This window comes from Anguilla anguilla, chromosome 6 (genome assembly GCF_013347855.1).
Source record: "Anguilla anguilla isolate fAngAng1 chromosome 6, fAngAng1.pri, whole genome shotgun sequence".
In the NCBI taxonomy this organism is placed as follows: Eukaryota; Metazoa; Chordata; class Actinopteri; order Anguilliformes; family Anguillidae; genus Anguilla; species Anguilla anguilla.
In genome coordinates this window covers 57,161,051-57,174,841 of record NC_049206.1, presented here as the reverse complement: position 1 = coordinate 57,174,841, position 13,791 = coordinate 57,161,051, and the positions used below count along the sequence as shown (strand labels likewise).

The 13,791-nt window shown below is 44.5% G+C and overlaps 1 protein-coding gene and 1 long non-coding RNA gene across 2 annotated transcripts in view; both read left to right on the top strand.

Annotated features, from left to right (window-relative positions):
* utrn (utrophin) overlaps positions 1 to 2,510 on the top strand; it is a 197,365-nt gene extending 194,855 nt beyond the window's left edge. Inside the window, 1 exon segment of the mRNA XM_035420281.1 lies at positions 1,121 to 2,510. Coding sequence (XP_035276172.1) covers positions 1,121 to 1,129 — 9 coding nt within the window. The 3' untranslated portion in view covers positions 1,130 to 2,510.
* Positions 2,511 to 2,674: 164 nt separating this feature from the next.
* Positions 2,675 to 13,302, top strand: LOC118230633. Its single transcript, XR_004765891.1, has 3 exons — positions 2,675 to 3,177; positions 12,111 to 12,235; positions 12,319 to 13,302. It is a non-coding gene; the product is annotated as an uncharacterized LOC118230633 (long non-coding RNA).
* Positions 13,303 to 13,791: the final 489 nt, after the last annotated feature.

Genomic DNA, 13,791 nt, shown 5'->3' with positions numbered 1-13,791 from the left:
TATTAATTTTTTTTATTGAAGACTCATAAGAGCGGACTTTTAATAGCAGAGCCTTTCTCAGGGTCACATTACCCCAGTGAAAGGCTGCATACTGGTGTACTCCCGTGCCCCCTGATCTTCAGAACGTACACGGGCGGCTCCAATCTGATTTAAAAGAGCTGCCTCTCATTGCTGTTGTATCTATGGAATTCATTTTCTCTCGAAACTGAAGGAAAGTGATCCATAACCCACCTCTCACCTAAAAAAAAAAGAAAACCTTACATTACAGGCACTTGGCAGATGCTCTTATCCAGCAAAAAATCTTATCCACAACTATACAGCTGGATATATATGAAACAGTGCAGGTTAAGTACCTTGCTCAAGGGTTACAATGGTAGTTTCCTACCAAGAAATCGAACCTGTGACCTTTAGGTTACAAGACCAACTCCTTAGCCGTCATGCTACACTGCCACCCAGGAAGGATGCACCTGCAGGCCTGTTTGCCTCAGTGACCGGCCTCAGGTCTCCCTCTGTCTGAGCACGCCCAAGGCTCTGTTCCTCTGATTGAGTCGCTCAGTCGGGCCCGGGGGCGGGGGCGGGGGTTATGGGGGTTGATGGATTAGCAGGTGCCACTGGGATATTTCGGCTCGGTCAGAGTTTTTGGCGCTCGGTCTGAAGCGGAGTCAAAACTTTCCGGAGCCTTCCGATGGAAAATAAGGAGGGAAAATTACACTCCCAACACAACCAACTACAGCTTCATCAGTCTAGGGGTGACAGTACACATAACAGTCTTCTGGAGTTACTAGTGCACGTAATGCCACTGTTGTGTGTGAGAGTGTCAAATGCCAGTGTGCCTACTACTGCAGTACTGGGTCGAGTCTACTGTCGTAGAGTGTGTTTCTGTGTCGAGTCAGAGTCTAAACTATTTTTGGAGAGCGTAGAATTTTTGTAGAGTTCTATCTGCAGATATCATAGTTTAGATATATCAAGCTTGAGACCAAGTAGTGGCTGTTACATCAGCATTAGAATGTTCAGTTAAGAACGTTCTAATCACATATTTGTGATGTCACACCTTGATGGGTTCTAGAATTTTTGACCTGGAAGTGTGTGTAAAGGGTGGTGGTGTGTACTTTTTGTCAAGGTGATGTGAAGGCAGAGCAGCACGGGCAGTCGGAAGGAAGAGCTCCCCCCTGATTGGACGACAGACTTCACAGACTTTGGCACGGTGGCCCCGCCCCCCTCAGAAAGATTGACAGGAGGAGAGGAGGCCTCCGGTGGAATCTCACCCAAGACCCAAAGACATGGACCAGGACCACAGAACTTTTACCGCGTTGTCATCGTGTACTATGCAATTGTAAATTTTAGGAACTGTAGATTGTACTCGACTTTGGTTAAGCATTTGTCAGTGATTTGAAGATGAAGGGGGGGGGGGAGGGGGTGGGAACGGGAGGCTTTATAACACATACAGATACATATAATATTTTCTTTTGTCTTCTTTTTTTGTTGTTCGTTTGTCTGTTCGTTCGGTTTGCTGTCGCTGGGAAATTTTAAATCATTGCCGTACATTATGACATTCCACTGGTTTTTTTTTTTCTTTTTTTTTTTGCATTAACACTGAAGAAATTTGGTTTCCTTCTCTGCACATAATGACCACCCTTTTTAAAGATGTCCTCACTTCGACCATCACTATTTTTTTAATAGCGTGTGCTGTGAACACTTGCCCCTTTAAAAGTGTCAGTGTGCGTCGAACAGGCTGTAAGCGCACTGAACGTGCACTGTGTTGTAGCATTTGGAAACCCCCATTGTGCCTATACAGATGCCATTCCAGTCAACTGCAGAATACTGAAAATCGCGCGTCTGAGATCGTGAAAAGAAGTAGAAATACAAAACCCGTACCGAATTGCTTCTACCAGGATCAGGATTGGAGTCCCGACATTCGTTTCGCGTAAGTTTTTATAAATGTTTTCAATCAGACGAAAGCCATGACTGCCTTGCTACCTCAGACACAAACACCTTTTCGTTAGCGCTTTGTCTGTGCTGGTTTTGTTTCGATTTTTTTTATTTATTTTAATGTTTTTTGTTTTGTTTTGTTTTTTTGGACACGTATCACACGAAAACACAAAGCTTTCACTGGCTGACGCTGTCGTACTGTCCGGATGAGGAAAGAAAGAGAAAGTTGGCAGTCGAGAATACAAAAAGAAAACAAAAAAAGGACAAACTCTTATTCAACCAACCGGCGCAGTGGCCTTCGTCCGTCGCTTGGATATGCCTGTACACCTTTCTTTGACCTTCTAACTGGCGATTTTCCTCTACAGTGTGCGCAAAATGTGTGCTGTACTATGCTCTCCTGTAACTGTTAGTTTTAACGCTACTATAAATCTCTCCAGCTACGTCCTTTGATGATGAAATAGTGAACTTTGCTATGAAAAGAACTCTGTCGTCATTTTCAGGTATGTAGTCTAGACTGATCACACTACATCTAATATGGCTAAAAATATGTTTTATTCTAAATAAATGTTTTATAACAAGTAGTTTTTTTGTGCCTGTGTGTGTGTTTCCTTTCCTTTGTATCAGCAAATTTTCTTTTTTACAGCAGAATTACGGGGTTACAAAAACTCTGGGCTGACGCAAAATGGCGTGTGTGAATCGGGGAATTATTACACCTGTGTACAAGAAGTCTTGTGTCTTCTTAAAACTGTGCAGAGCTATTACTGTTCTGGTTATGCTGATAGTGTGACAAGGCGGAATCTTTGGTACACCTGGATTCTTTTTACTCACAGTGATCAAAGGGCCTGGAAATACGTCTGGCCTTCTGCGATTGGTTCCCCAGGCCGCCGTCGAACGGCTCACGTCTTACACGACTCGAGAGTTCGCTTCTCTCAGCGAGCGACCGTTCCGTCTTCCTCTTCTGTTCTTCTCGCTTGTGATATTAATATTTTAGCATTCACAAAGGAGAAGCGCTCTGGAGGATAAGGGGGGGGGGGGGGGATAGAGAGAAGGAAGCTGGTTTCAATGAGAAGGACTTCACAGCAAACACACACGTGTCCCTTTGTGTGTCGTTCGTCAGACACACTGCTTTCCGTCGCTCTCCAACCGAGACACGCTAATGGACCCCGACAATGCGGTGCACCTCGACAGACATCTTCATTCCAGAAGCTTCTGACTGAAGAGCTATAAGTACGATCACAAATGCATAATGTATCCTTTTAAAAACGGGATTCCTTTTACAATAATAATGCAAAAAAAAAGTTCCTGTCATTCCTTCTCTTTGTTGTAAAAAGAAGAATCGGGCATGAATGAGGGGCGAGTGTGTGAGGATACTGACAATTACTGAAACGCCTGCTGTGGCGTACGCCCTAGGCAGCTGTTTCAGAAGAGAGGGAAAAAAGCATGAGAAAATGGCTGTTAAACACAACAGCTTTTAGCACACGCTTGTCAAGCTTGGAAATTGGTATGACTTAACATGGGCTACTCATAACAAATTCATGAAGTATGTCGTGCCACATATAAATAGCTTAGTTGTTGATCTGTTTCTACACTTGTTTGGACAGCGTATTTAAGTAGATTACTACGTGTGTAAATGTTAAAAACATACCTTTTCTGTCAAACACTATTGGGCGACAGCTAACTTGTGTGGCAGGTGTTGTATAAAGTTTCTCATTGTTTTAAATGGAAAACCGTGCAACAGCATGTTTTTTTCTGTCAGCTACAAGCTCTCATGGAAAAGTTTTGGCGGTGATCGACGGCACGCAAAAAAGGAACATTATCCGTAACGGCATGTAATGACGAAAACAGATTGCATTGTGGGGTACACATCTGCCGCGTTGCATTGGAGCTTGTCGTTATTATTTATCAAACACAAGTAATCGCACTGTCTCAAGATTGTGGCACGGTATTTTACTGCTGAATGCACCAAGCAGCGATAAATCCAGAAGTGAGTAATGAAACCCAATTCGATGAACAAGCCGTCTCCTTCCGGTGCTCCATTAGCATATAAACAGAACATTATTCATATCGGGCTGATTTTATAATCAATTCAGGGTTTCTTCAAGAAGCAAATAACGCCCAATTAACTGTGGCAGGAGGAAACGTTATGTTGCCGAAAAAGCAAGGGAGCGGTCTAAATTGGGTCTGTCTGGAGATCTGGTGCGTTCGTGATGCGTAGAAGATAAAATTTATAGTTGTCGGGGTAGAACTAGTCTGAGATGAAACACTTTGATGGGGGTAAAAAAAAGGACCCAATGCTTCCGAGAATTAAGTATTTTGACACTAAAAGTGGATGGCACTGCCTGTGCAATCAGGAGCTGATTGATTTGAGCCAATCATTGTGCTTTGTTGTGAAGCCCAAACCCAATCGAGCCAGGAACTGACGGCTAATTGTAGCTCCACCCGTTTTTGGAGGCATCTCAAGTCTCTCATTATTGCTGTTACGCACACAATCCAGTCCACTGCCCCCTGAAATTCGCCCGAACGCCCTGGGCGACGCGCAGACAGACAAACTCGTCCGTCTAATTAGCTTGAGCAGCGCGGCTGAGACTTCGACGCTCGACAGCTTCGCAATTAGCAGCCTCTCCTCACGGATCAATGGCTCATTTCTCTGGGCAGCTCCATAATGCATCGATAACCCGCATAAACGCGGGGTGAAATTATTTTGTTCTCAGCCGGGCACTCAGGTATGACACAATGATAATAAAGAACATTTAATAAGTAAAATAAAATCGTACTAACAATGATAAAATATATTTTTAAGTAAAGTAATAATAATAATGGAATAATAGTCCCTTATAGAAACTGTAAAAATACAAAAAAAAAAAATAAACTATACTAAATAAATACATATACAGACTCAAATCGAATTCTCTGGAGAAAATAAAAGGAAGGAGAAAAAAAAGGATGTTTTGTGACAGCGTCTCTGTGAAAAGCACAAAATAAGATTTGAACTGAACTGAATATTCCGGAGGGAAAACAGACAAACAAACAAACAAACAGACAAAAAAAAAACACACACACACACAGCATGCAGTCCCAGGGCTCTGTTGCTCTTTCTCTGGCTACCTCCAGTGCTTGTACTGGAAGATTTTTTCTAGTGACGACACCCCCCCTCCCTCCCTGCCCCCCCCCCCTCTCCCCCCTCCCCTCATCAGTGCAGTGACCCTGAAGAAAAAGAGCTCCGGCCCTCTGTGTTCACAGCGTCCAATCAGCTCACCGGCCTCCTCCATGCCGACATCACACAGTTGGCGGAATCGATGGCGGAAGTTGAGGCCGGGCCGCGGGGAGGGTGATGGGTTTGCAACGGGCAAAGTTTTCGTAATGTGGAGATTCTGACCAGATTTTTCGGGGGGCTGAGTCCAATTACTCTAAACTCCTTCGACAGTGTGTTTGGCCTAACGCTTAGTCAGCGTTTTTCGGAGGGCGCTACTAAATAAGGAAAGCCTTGAAATATTGAAATGTACGGACAGATTTTTATCGCTGCCTTAATGCACTTCATTAACGCTATGAGTAATATGACAAAGTGCAGGCCGAGCGAGCAGTTCCTCATCCATCTTTCCCCCCCCCCCCCACACGCTCGAAAGAGGGCGGAATCCGGAGCTCTGGAGCGGAGTCGTGTAATGATGTAAGAACGATTCGCGCGTTCATCACTCGATTCCGCACATCTGCATCCGTCAGGGCGAGACTCATACACCCACTGGACGCAAGTCGGGGGGGGGGAGGGGAGCTTAAATTTAAAGGCCAATGGCAGCTCGGCTGACCACGCTGAGATGGTCCGCTCTTTCGTCGCCACCGTTCACGGAGCTCTTGCTTAACGGAGGGAGACGAAAGCTGATTGGTGCAGAACGTGGCACATCCGTCATTAGCAGGGGCGTCGTAATGGGGGGGTGCGGGGGGGGGGTGGGACTGACTACCCAGGGCCCGAATGGGCCCTCGGAATGCCTGGAATGATGCGTTAGAGACATGGATCAAGAGAGGAAGGGGGCCCACGGAGACTGCTTATGTATAGGGCCCAGAATTTTGTGGTACACCCCTGGTCATTAGCCTACTCGCCCGGGTCGTTCCTGCGATGCCGTTGCTAGCAGTATCTGAAACCTGCCTCACAAGCCTCACCTAGCTGGCGACATCGCCTACTGTACAAGCAGCAGTCCTGCTTCTCATTGAGTTTGTCAGAACGCTTGCCTCTTTCTGAAAGGTCCACGTGCCGCATCGAGCGCTCCAACATGGCCGCCTCTCTCACGCCTCGTATAGCCCGCATGATAAAAATTTAAATGCGGAAAATCGTAAAACAACTTCTCCCCGGAGGGATCCGTCAGATTCAATCATTTCAGATATGATTTGGTTTTTTTTAAACGTGTGCAGCAAGCTCTCCTTAAACGATGTGCCCTTTAAGCAATCCATTCGGCCGTTAGCCGCCAAAGCATTTGCGGTGAACTGCGAGTGACAGAACCCATGAAGCCAGCGGGCGTCCACAGCAGAGTTCCTTCCTCCTCTAAGCTGCTCTGCTATTGGCCCTGAACGTCTGGGAATGACGTCGGGCAGACAGTGAGCGCACGTGCTGGGCACTGATCGGAGACTTTTTGCATCTGTCATAGAGGCTGTAATCAACATTACGTCAGAACGTTGGTTTCTGTGCACGACAGATTACATTTTTGCACGTGTTTCATCCATGATAGTCGACAGCCACCCCCCAAAAGGAATCCCTTCTCCCCCCCCGATCTGCTATGGCTATTAATCCCCCCCACCTCCCTCCCCAACCCCATCACTCCCAAAACCACCCCCCCACCCACCCAAACCCCCCACCATCTCGCCTAATGGAAGATACACACACCATCCTGGGCTTCAAAACCCAGGCCATCAAACTGTTCTCTTGCGCGCGGGAATCAGAGGAGACAACGTAGCCTGGTTCTGCAGATGCAGGGGCACAGGTGCAAGAGCATTAAAGGGGGGGCTGATTAACTTGAAGGGGGCGGCAGAGGGGTTAAGTGCGGGGGGGGGGGGGTAAACCCGGGGGCCCCGCTAAGCGAATAATTAACGGAATATAATGGTTCAGGTTTATACGCCCCCGTGCATTAGCTGCACGTGCATCGGCGAGAATGCACGCAGGAGACAACAAACGGCTCCCTGAAGCCCACAAATTCATTAAAAGGGCTTTAATCGCCCTTAGAGCCTCTGCAGGATCGGCTGACTCGCTGTTCTCCGGGCACACAAGTATGTAATTATATCATTTTTATGAACCTGGCGCTACGTTCTGTTAGAACGCGGAAACAAACCACAACCTCGCTCCTGCATCTGGACAATTCGATTTATTTTATTTTATTTTTCTAATTTCGCCGCTTGGTTGTTTGGCACAACAATACACAACCACAAGGGCTTTAGTCCGCTCCTTTGATGTTGTTGATCGCAATCAGCTGCCGGTGACGTCCTGCTGGTAATGTCGCCATAGAAACGATTGGACAGGCCCTCTAAGCAACCAGATCTGACAAACAGCTAATCGTTTATGGTGGCGGATGACCACGGCCTGTGGGAACGGTCTCTAACCTAAGAGGCCTTAAGCATCAGATTACGGCTTTGCAACTCCTCTACGCCATTAACAAGATGTTTAAGCAGTGAAATAAAGTGCATAGGGACCAATATACAAAGCATGTTCATTTATACAGTAATACCAGAGATGGAAAAGATATCTTGCTAGTAAGAGTAGAGATATACTCTTTATTTAACTGTGTGTAGCATACGCTTTTTAGCGATTATTTCTGGGCATTGGGCCAACAGAACTCGCCCCACCTCAGTGGTTCCAATAATGTTCAAATATGCCCGAATGCGTGCGATACAGTTTAAAGCCATCACGCGGGAGTTCAATCGGGGAACGAACAGCCCTTCACTCAAAAAACTCAAGAGTTCAGCAGTAGCCGTGGAAACCGGCGGCGCTATCACAGCGGGCCGACGCGTTCTCTGTTGGACCGCCTCCGCGGAACGTCGGCGTGGTGCAGCGTTCGCTTCTGCGCCCCGCTCACCGCGCTATAAATAGCCTCTCCCGCGGGACGGTCTCGTGTAAACACAAACGGTGCATCGGAAGGTTACAGCTGTTCCGTTTCTGGAGCCGCAGCGAAGCCAGCGCCGCGATTGGCTGAGGGATGAACCTTGGCTCTCCTCTCCTCTTTTTACTTCAGCTCTTCCCACTGTCCCCGAACCCCAGCGCTACTAGTTTATTTCAATTGCAGAAAATCCGCTTTATCAACAAACAAAAACAACAACTGTATATAATAAAGTTGTTTTTTTACCCTGTGCCTCTATTTCTGTGCAATATAGCTGGAGGCCTTTTCGAATGAAACGTTGATATTATTGAAGTCTTTTGTCATTATTGTTTTTTTGATGTTTGTGTGTACGGGAGACAGACTTGTTTGTTGAAAAACCCACCAGCTCTCTCTGCCACTCAATTACCACCGAACACAAAAATCTAACTCAAGCTTGACAACGATAGGATGTTTTCCTCGGGACAGTTGAATGAGAGTTTGAATATGAAACTTCGGGAATCGTACCAAACCCATTGGCCTGTGCAAGTCGGGTTTATAAATGCTTGATACTGTTCCCAGACCTGGCCCAACCCAGTAAGTGACATACAGTATATGGCTATTCAGGGCCCCGAAACCACTATAGTTATTCTAAAATACATGTACTATTTAGGGCAGTGGTAACCGACCCTATTTCTGGAGGGCTACCATTCTGTAGGTTTTCATTTCAACCCTAATTTGGCACTGCTGATTCTACTAATTAGCAGCACAGCAAGATCACTAGGTGATGAGTGAGGTGCGCTTTTTTAGGGTTGGAGTGGAAACCTACAGGACGGTAAATCCTCCAGGAGCAGGGTTGTTTATGACTGATTTAGGCAAGGGGGGGGGGGGGGGGGGGCAAAGCAGGACTTGACTCAAAGGCTGGGGTCAGGAGTGACTGTACCTCTGAAGAAACACTTACTCTCAACCTAGTCTCAACCCCTGAGGAGCCCCCAAAATAGCCCCTTCAGTCTCAGCCACTGTGTATTTGCTAATGACTGTGCTGCGCTAATGTACTTTCCTCACAAAATACTTTTTTATTACATTTTAAAATTGCTAGTGTTTTAATGTCCCCTTTTCATCAAGAGCAAATTTTGTGATTAGGAGAGCAGCCGTTATTTCTGGTTCGTTGTTGTCATGGGGACATTTCACAGTCGTATCAATTACACCAAATTGATTTTCTCCTTTCCGAGCAAGGCGAGGATTTGAAACGGACTTTGACTTAATCACTCGAACACAAAATTCTCATTGATATCAAATAACGGAGAAGTGTGCTTTTTAAAAAAAAAAAAAAATTCAAATTGCTTTCAAAAGACATGGGGGGATATTGAAATACTATCTGATATCTGAAATACAAACAGATATTAAACGTGTCATGATCTCATTGCATACTTTTACTGTGAAAGCTGCTATTTAGGCACACCCCAGTGAAACCATTAGAGGTATTGATTCAGCTGTTGATACGAAGTTGTGTCTTCCTTTTTTTCCCCCGCTGTAATTCAAGCCATTGATTCTAAAAGTCTGTATTGGGCAGGTCAATAGAGAGATCACAGGATTGTATTGCTTTATGTAAGCTGCTTTGTGGTCCCACTTCAACATTGCTGTTGCTAAAAGCTTTCAATCCTTTAATCATGCATGCACAGATATCAGTCTCTGGTTTCCTTTCATTTTCCTCAACAAATAATAGAGATAGCAACATGAAATGCACAGAAAAACTCAAATGCTTTCTTGTCTGGGAGGGCTTTATATACTGAAAATATCATATCAAAAGAGTCAGCAAGTCACTGAGCCATTGAGTTTCATTAATATTTTCTCAAGGCAGTTACACTTTGCAGCTCTTATGGTCATCGCCTGTTTCTTGCCATTGTAATGAAGAGGAAATTCGCTTTATAGAGGCAGAAATGCGCCGAAACCAGACTTTCACAAGACCGTCTTCGTAGTGTGCTTTTGAAAGGGAACCTTTTAAAAAAAATTATGTCCGTACGTCCCTGCATTCTGAAGCTATTACTCTCCGCCTGATAGCCAGTGGATTTAGAGGTTGGCCTTTCCTCCAGCCGAAAGGCCGTATACATGCCAAAGCTCTTATGTGCGAATGAAATACACAGCAGTGTAATGGCATAAAATATACGATAATCAAGATATTCCAACATTTAATAAAATATATGGGGACGTTTCATTACATTCACATATCGAAATGTATTTTTTTTAATTTACGCTGCTGTGTAATTGCATCGCTCCGCGCAAAAGGAGCCAGTACGTCTAAAGTGGAGACCGCTTCTGACTGATGCAATTAGGAGCGCTGGACCCATTTGTTTTATAGGACGTCTGTTGGCTAACTTGTCCCTTTTTTTTATTTTTTATTGTCGAGCTAAAATTGGATTGGGAACGGCTGAGGTACCACATAAATATGACCAATTTTAGCACTCGGGCTGAGTGTACAGTGGTAATGAGTGAGCTGGGACCAGTGTTTAACAACGGACCAATGAAATGAGAGCATCCCTGAGTCTGCTGAATGATTGGCTGATATTGCAATATTTGGAAAGGGGAACACGCCTCAAAAATAGTGGTTGGGGCAGACAGAGGCCTCGTGGAACATCTTTAATGTCGATATATACTGTCGATCAGGGGTGCCCAATCGTATCTGAAACAGGGCCCGTGTGGGTGCAGATTATTAAAAAATGAGATTAAAGAAACATCATAAAAGGTTTGCTGCACAGGTGTTATGACTCTTAATAGCCTCCCCTTTCACTATTAAATTTTTTTTGCTTTTCCCAAATTATTTTGTTTGCCGGAGGTGGGGATATCAAAAAAATATCATTTTTTCGGGGCTGCAGCACCCCGTTTCATGCTCCACCTGGTACATTTTTTTAAATGCATCACTGTTTCCGGAACATTCCGCCTTGGAATGGAAGCATTCATTTTGCACACGGCTCAGCCCACGCTTGACTCCGTGCAGCTATCCAATAGGGAGGCAGTGTAGCATAACGGTTAGGGGCCTGAGCTTGCATCTGAGTTTGTTATAGCTATTGTTATATATATATATGTGTGTGTGTGTGCGTGTGTGTGTGTACGACTGCAGTGTCTCCCACAGTCAGGTGGGACGCTGCAGTTGTACCTTTAAGCAAGGCGAATTGCTTCAGCAAATACCCAGCTGTATAAATGGATTCTACATAAAGAAAGTAAACCACGTGAGTCACTCGGGATGAAAGTGTCCATTAAATGCCTAAAACTTAATGTCTGGTTTGGTTTGTTTTCATAGCACATGGAGTTCTAGTGTTCTTATGGAAGAAGGCACACTTTATGATTAGACATCCCGGAATTAATAAATAATGGCGCATGCGAGGCAGCCAATAAAGCACAAGGCAATGCAAAACAGCAAGTCTTAAGTACTGCGGTGGGTCGTTTGGAGTGCTGGTAGTTTTGATATAAAATCTCATTTTAAAAAGACCTGTTGAAGAACATTTTACACCTGCTCTGTACATGCTTCATTTGTTATCTAATAATAGGCAAAGACCTTGGTGTCTGTGTCCTTGAATGTTCTGGACATATTGCCATATGTGGACACCCAGTGAGACAGCTCCCTTATCTTTAGTCAAAAACTTGCTGTTGGAGCCACTGGCAGAAAATGCACCTGGGGAACTCTGTCAAGTATGCACAACCTGTCTTTGCTGTAATTATATTATGAAAAACAAGCCACATCTGTTATACTATATGAGCAGTATGAAATTTTATATGCTTTGGAGAATAGCAGAATGCCTGACCTTCTCTCCATGATATCATGCATTACAGTGCAGTGAACTGAAGACTCTATAGTTGTTGGAATTATTTCTTCAATAATGGATTATTTCTTCAGCTAGACCACACAAACTCAAACTGAAACTTGACATCAGCTCACAGGGGCTGGACTCTGAGACCATTGTGGTGTTCAGGGTAAAAATGATAGACTGAGGTGTGTTTGAATGTTGTATGTACATGGGGAGTAGCATTAGGTCTTCTGCAGGAAACTGAAGCTTAACACAAAACTGTTCCATAGGCTGGCCTTTATTTCATTAACCTTAACCTGAATCGTATTCATGTTTTTGGAAAAAAAAGAAGACAGACATTAAATGTTGACATGAATGGATGTCTGGCAAGGGGAGAGGATTCTAATCTGAGGAAAAACTTAAATAACAATTATCCAGAAAGGAACTCCACTGTTTGGCAAGGGTAGATTTGAGGTAATTGCATGTCTTTGCCTACACTTCACACAAATGAAAGGCTAACTCTGAATTAATTTTAAAAATCAATCATTCTGTCCCAGGGTGTCACCTTCGTTCCATCACTGACTTCGTCGGAGGGCCAACTTGGGATGTAGCACGTCTGTCCCGAATGACAAGGTAAAGGCAAATTTGCCTTGATCAACGGGGCAGTCAATCAGACTTTGTGTACAAAGGACCTTATGTGAAGCAGGGTGGAAAACCCCCATGAAAAGTGCTCTTGCTTTGAGTCGAATATAAAAATGCAAGACCACGTTTTAGTCACTTGTGACAACTACTACCCTTGGCCTATCCTTTGCCCTGATAACAAGGTTGTTGCCTTCATATTGTGTATAATGACAAGTGTTTGTTGCTCTACAGAACATTGTACTGGATTTCCTATTACATGATCTGAAAAGGATACCAGTCTATTAGACAATACCACCAGTCAGTGCTTTAATAACAGCAAAATGTTTGTTTCTTTTTCTTCTTTTTTTTTTGGACCATGCCATACTTGCCTTTATTTCTGTTTATTTTAAACATCTACTGTGTTGTTATAATGTTTTCTAAGGAGATTTTTGTAGCATGTGTTTTGTATTTTTTTTAAAACAGATTTGGTTTAAATAATGTATATCACCCCCACCGCCTTCCCGTCGCACAAAAAGAAAGAAATTGTAAACACATACATTACAGAAAAATCAATGCATGGGCGGCTGTTTTTTGTACTTGTCCAGTAAAAGTTTGCCGCCTCTTGGATAGATTAGTTTGTAAAAGTGCCGCATATTTCCACTGCGTAATGAGAAGGGACCAAATGGAAGGAAGAGGCTCTGTTTTACTGAACAAAAACAAAGCCCGCAAGGCTCAAGTCAGCAGCGCCATAGCTGCCCCTTGGGCTCACGAAAAACACTGAATAACGAGGCCAGCCACAACCTAATATCCTCCCTCAACGCGGGTCCTGTAACAGGAACAGTAATTGGAGAAAATAAAAGCATCGCGGCAGTGTGATTTTTCCTGGGCAAAGAGTGAATGGTCTGAGTGCGTTGTGAAAACATCCGGTGAGAATCCTTTGTGGATACGATGAATAATTGAATAAGTGGCGCGTGCTGCCGGTGCGGAGGGGAAACGGTTTCTGGAAGTCTGTGGGGAGTGAACGCGCATTCTCTTCCATCAGCCGTTTACGTAAATTTGACGGAGGGGCGCGATCACAAGTCTCCCGGTAACGTTGCTAAGAGACGATTTGGTGCAGTTTTAATCTCTCCCCTGTTACAAAATATTGTAAACTGTGTTCTTATACGAGCTTGTATGGTCATTTTCGTTGTCTCATTCCCCCTGTGCTCCGCGTAGCTTGAGCTATGCTACCAACTTGGATGCTAGTCAGGCCTACTCTCCATCAACAGTGCTTCGCCTTCCCGTCACTGGTCTTCGTTCATTTTTGCAGGGTAGGCTACACCGAGTAAAATGTGTTGCACTCAGAAAAAAAGATGTTGAGAAACATCACAATGGGACTCGCTTTCTAGAGTGACTGTGCATGAGACAGA